This window comes from Anneissia japonica, unplaced genomic scaffold, assembly GCF_011630105.1.
Source record: "Anneissia japonica isolate Jap-2015-1 unplaced genomic scaffold, ASM1163010v1 scaffold1417_len1240632_cov203, whole genome shotgun sequence".
Taxonomy (NCBI): Eukaryota; Metazoa; Echinodermata; class Crinoidea; order Comatulida; family Comatulidae; genus Anneissia; species Anneissia japonica.
This window is the reverse complement of record NW_022727891.1, coordinates 959875-965939: the sequence shown is the minus strand read 5'-3', so window position 1 is coordinate 965939 and position 6065 is coordinate 959875. Positions and strand designations below refer to the sequence as shown.

General features: G+C 38.7%; 1 protein-coding gene across 1 annotated transcript in view; it reads left to right on the top strand.

The window, feature by feature from the left end:
* Positions 1 to 1783: 1783 nt before the first annotated feature.
* Positions 1784 to 6065, top strand: part of LOC117113877 (P2X purinoceptor 4-like) — a 23955-nt gene continuing 19673 nt past the window's right edge. Inside the window, exon 1 of the mRNA XM_033257343.1 lies at positions 1784 to 2033. Coding sequence (XP_033113234.1) covers positions 1897 to 2033 — 137 coding nt within the window. The 5' untranslated portion in view covers positions 1784 to 1896. The remainder of the gene's footprint in view (positions 2034 to 6065) is intronic.

Sequence of the window (6065 nt, the reverse complement as noted above, 5' to 3'; positions counted from 1 at the left end):
GCTTTCGCCGCCACTGTCAATGTGTCTACTAAAAGTGAGAAAGTAGTTAACTGTTTCCCATCGGTCATAAGTAAATAAATCTAAAGATTTTCCAAACACTGGATGGAAGCTATTGTTATTAAAATCTTTTCTCTCTCCTACTTAAACATTAGGAAGTTATACTTAGTTATACTCCATTCGCTTGGAATCTTTTCAATTTCTAATAATTTTTTAAAAATATACATAAACTGAGCTGACAAGTCATGCTGCAATAATTGTATAATGTTAGAATATAGACCTACATGATGATCCCGAACATGTGTTTTCTTCAAATATATTTTTGTCTATCTTTGAATTAATTACTTCGGACCAACAGACCTTCGGCGGACCAAAGGCCTTTCGGAACAAAGGACCTTCGGACAAATGCACTGACCCCTAGTGGGTGCTGTCAAACCTGGTCTGGTCCTATCTAGCCTACACTAGGCCTGAAATTGAGTCAACCCTGTCTGTTTTGGTAATTACAAAATCGCCTACCGGTACTTTAGGTTTACCATCATGGTTTCATTTTTTATAGATCACGGTATAAATTACATAGTAAAAATTGAACCTCCAACCGAGGTGGCGGTGTGAGTGCCATTGCCAGTATCTCATGAGCCAAGGCAAGGAAATATGTTTCATTTACCAGTTTTACTACGGATGAACAAAAACTCACGGCTTTCAAGGTTACTCACGGATCAAGATTTTTAAACTAATGATTTGCGAACTGCATTTACAGTAATATTCAGTAAATAGATCATTTGCCATTCGTCTGTAGCGTTTATAGAGTAACCCTGGCTATGCTGTGCGCAAGCCCAGTACGCTCGACATTAGAATCATAAACAAACTACCCTCTTTACGCCCGCTACCATCAGTGTGAATTTATTAACCAGTATTGCACCACGCGTGGTACCCTAGGCCCTCCCCCTGCCCCCAGCCAGTTGCACATTGCTACGCAACGCGAGGGAGTTCTCACGGATTTCTTTTGGGAAAAGTTGGCAACTATGTGTAGGCCCTATTCTTTTTCTTAGCTAGGCCTAATTTCTGTTTCGATATTGAATAATTCAATTCTATCAATCAGTTATTATTCAATCCATTATTTTCTTTTTCTATGATCAATCTGTCAATTGGCCAGTGATTCGATCATCATATTGTTGGTATCCGGATCGGGATTTTCTCGTATGGACGCACGGCAGCTAACGGTTAGCAGGATCCGGATCCTGCTAACCGTTAGCAGCCGTGTGAGAACATAGCCTAGATAAGTCTTGTATTTGCTTAGATTTGCTTCTGTAATGAGTACCGGTAATTAATTTTGGCACACTTTGACTTCAGTCTGGCCCACTGTGCGCAGGTGCTAACTGAAGCGCTAACGGTTAGCTCCCGATCTGGATGCTAGGGGTCTTGTGAGAACCAGGCTGAAGAAAAGTTGAAGACATCGGCTATGTTCTCACACGGCAGCTAACGGTTAGCAGGATCCGGATCCTACTAACCGTTAGCTACCGTGCGTCCCCGGATCCAGATACCAAGAATATGATGATCGAATCACTAGTCAATAAGAAATTGGTTGATGATAGAAACGCGCTCAACTTGCTAACCGATAGCGCTTGCTAACCGTTAGCGGTATCCGGATATTGCTAACGGTTAGCGCTAACCGACCGGGCGTTCTCACGTAGGTGCTAACGGTTAGCGCTAACGGTTAGCTCCCGATCCGGATGCTAGCATCTCTCTTGAGAACCAGGCCAACGGCAAATTGAAATCAGACCTGCGCAGTTGTCTTCACGCTTCATTGGGTCGTCGTAGAACTGGTCGCGTCTTCTTTCGTAAGCTCCCTTTTACAGATGCACGAAGAAATCGCAGAGAACGCTATCTTGTTGTAACAAAATGTCGGGAAAAAATGGCGAAGGCGTGCTGTCAACAATATGTAGATACGATACACCAAAAGAAATGCGTATCGAGAACCGCAAAATCGGCTCAATCTATCGCATTTTGCAAGTTGGCATTTTGGGTGTAATTATCGTGTAAGTTACAGCACTATTTTTTTTTCCATTTTATGTGTTTAGTAATACAGACCTGAGTGAATCACGAATGAATATGCAATTACCGAAATGTTATTATTTTTATTTAATAATACATTTTTAGATTTTATTTCTTGTAGTACATAGGCGTAGCCTACGGGGACTGACTAAGGAAGATATTTTTGAATAAATTCAAAAGATCCGATGTTGTTCACATGGCTTGCTATTTTGAGGAAAGGCATTAGGCCTATTGTTTGTACAGCAACAACGTTTTATTTTCAAAATGGTACTTACACAGATTGTTAGATCTATATAGCCTGGTTACACCTGTGTGAACACCCGATCGGTTATCGCTAACGGTTAGCCAGCGCTATCGGTTAGCAAGTTGAGCGCGTTTCTATCATCAACCAATCACACAACTTGTTCTCGCTTCATTTTGACTATAATGGTGATGTGATGATAAATTTTCCTATATAAAGAGTGTCATTTTCGGTCATCTTGAGGTACACTAACGGAAAATTAGTATACTTAGGTTAGATTTAATGCATTCAATTCACCCAAATTTTCGCAAATCATTGGAAAAAAACAAAGTAAAATATTAAACATGCTTATGAATTATGCTTACAAAGCATGCTTGCAGTACATAGTGTAAATTGGCGTACAGAAACTGACAAAGGAAAATATAGGCCTATTAGAATGAATTCAAAAGATACGAGGTTGTTCACATGGCTTGCTATTGTGAAGAAAGGTATTATTGTTTGTAGAGCAACAATGTTTATTTTCAACGATTATGTAGATCTACATAGCCTGGTTCTCACGAGAGCACTAGAGCGGCAACGATTGAACATTAATTAAATCACCATGGTTGAAGTGAAGCAGACGTGTATTGTATTCATAGTGTAGGCATAGGCCTATAGTATATAACCAATATTTAATTTGGTTCCCTAGGATACAGAACAAAACAACATGAACAATAGTATTGTACTTCTTATAATAGGATTTGAACACAGATCCCTGGAATTGGAAAGCAAGCATCATTTATTTTTTGCTCAGAAATTTGTCTACCAATACTAATATCATAAAGAAGGGACGTATACAGGGGGAGCGTGGGAGTCGCCGCTCCCCCCTTTGTACACAGTGTTAAAATTGTAAAGCTTACTTTTGCTAGATACAAATTCTTTCCAAGGATCACTCAAAATAAATACTTCTAATTTATGTAAATATGCATCAGTACACGTTATACATATGCCTACTATAATAACACATAGGCTTAAGCGTGATTTTTTTAAATCCGTAAGTCCCTGGCCAGGTCTTTCAGATACAGAAATGTGATATTGTATGGTTCAGTTTGGTTTTTATCGTTTTGCAAGCTCTATAAAGTTTTGTTTTAATACTACAGTACTACTAGTAGTAATAACAATAATAATTATGATGAAAATGATGATGATGACGATGGTGATAATCGATAATAATTAATAATATTAAAAAGTGAAGAAAATTGTGCTAAAGGTGAAAAAGTAAGTTGTGATTTGTTGATCACAATTATTATAGTATAGTTAAAGCTTAGTAAGCTATGGTTTGGCCTAAGTGATCTTGGATATTAAGTAGATCCTTGATAAAAGATTATGAGAAATTTGTTTTCATTTGACTATGGTGATGTAATGATGATGAATTTTACTATATAAAAGTATAATATAAGTATATAAGTATAATTTTTAATCAAATTTTTCGGACCTCAGCCCCAACCATGAATTAAAACAAAAAGAAAAATATAGCCCCCCCCCCCCACCTATCCAAATTTAATTCTGAGAGTGTAATTTCCGGGCTTCTGAGGTGCCCTAATCATAAATTTTCTTACCTCAGCCCCAACCATGGTTGGGCTGAGGTGGGTGGTTCCTCAATCTGTAAAAGTCCCTCCATGGGTCACCTCTCTGTTGAATTCCTGGATCCACCACTGTTGAGTTTTATATAATTATTGCTAGGCTATACTAATATTATTTATAATGCGTTGTTTATTGCAATTTCCACTTTATCATCTCAGAACAGCCCTAAAAACTTTCAGAGCGCGCTACTTTCCAGGGGGCTTCTCCCCTGCCCCCCACGGGGTCCTACGTACTATTATACTTCACACCGAAATGACCAGGCTACACAAGTTATACCGGTACAACAAGAAGTATTCCTTTAATCATTACTTCCTCTGTACACTCACAGCTCCGTTGCCAACGGTTCAACATATCAGCGAGGACTAACCCTCACACAAAGGAATACAAAGCATTTGAACAATCAGGCAGGTGGCCGCACACATATTCCAACCCACGTCACAATAATGCGTTGTTTATTGCAATTTTCACTTTATCTCAGAACAGCCCTAAAAACTTTCAGAGCGCGCTACTTTCCAGAGGGATTCTCCCCTGCCACCCCCCCCCATCGGGTCCTACGTACCTCGCACAACGGCTCTCCCCTTTCAAAATCATGGCTACGTCCCTGTCATAAAGTGAAATATCGTCCGTATATAAACTAATATTACATTTAATATCCTCCACAATGTCATTAATAAAAACAATAAGGGCATAAAACAGAACCTTGCGCTACTCCTTGCTAAGTTAGCGGAACCACTCAAGTAATGTCCCCTTTATGCCATATTGATAATACCATTATACCACACATTGTCGAAAGCCTTAGATATATCTAAAAAGACAGATATTACTTCAATTTAACATCAAGAGTTACTCAACTCAAATACTCAAAAGATGTTGACTTCAGAAGCACTAACATGTATTGGGTGAATATTTCGGTTCCTGTAGTCTTTGGATTTGAGTTCAGCACTCCTCAAAACCCCCAAAAAGCTGGTATGCCTTAAATTAACACAATTTGCCTCCAGCACCTTAAAATAAGCACATTTCTTTCAAATTATGCCTAGTCTAATAACAATTATCAACCGAAGCATGAAATTAGTGTATTAAAATGTTAATACCTTGATTAAATACATATCACTGTGGCATTTCCAGTTAAACAAAGCCATCTGAGTATCATGCAATTAAAGAAAAATTGATTCTATTCAAACTATTCTTGTTCAAACGACTCTTCTGAATAAATGTTTCGCTTTACCATGCTGTTTATGCTTTACCATGCTTTTGCCGAACTACGAGATTGAAGAGGCTATTTTGAAGAATACTTTTGTTCGTTCGATTTAGTAACTTAAAAAATAAAATTTTTAGAATTCAATGAGAGTACAACCTGTCTCTTATACACATCTAGATGTGTATAAGAGACAGAGGTAAATACAGTATTCGAATAAAGGACAGAATAATACATATCTGACAATCTAGGCTTCAGTTAACAAGTGTTTATAAAGGCCAACTCAGACAGCGTCGGCCGACGCAGCCCGACGCGATTTGTTGTCGCGTCGGGTCTGTGTGAGTTGAACGCAGACGCTATGGTGTGCGTCGGGGGCAGTCGCGTAGTAGAATATTAAACGTGTTTAATATTTCTCACGACGGCTTAAGACTGTCCCCGACGATAAATCGGGTCTGGCTGCGTCGGCCGACGCTGTCTGAGTTGGCCTTTAAGGACATAATAATACATCATGACACCACATCTCAAATGTTTGAAGTCTCTTCTTGATGGAGTTAGTAAAATGCCAAGATTCACAACCACAGGCAACTACAGAAAACACAAAGAAATTGTGTAATAAAATTCCTCTGACGGGATTCGAACTTGCGACCTTTCGCAGTCAAGGCGAGTGTCATAACCATTAGACCACAGAGGCTTCATGGTTGAACAGATTCAAATTACTGCCAGATACACTTCATTACACAACAGGAAACAAATAAGTGCATATAATATAAATCAAGATAGCCGTTAACATTAACACTATATATATATATATATATATATTCTAATCCCACCTAGCCTAGCCTATTGTTTCTAATCATGCTTGCATGAAATTCTCACTTTATACTATCTGGCTTTTTCAACCCTCACTCACTCGCCACTGAGGAAGGACTAGTCACATCTAGATGTGTATAAGAGACA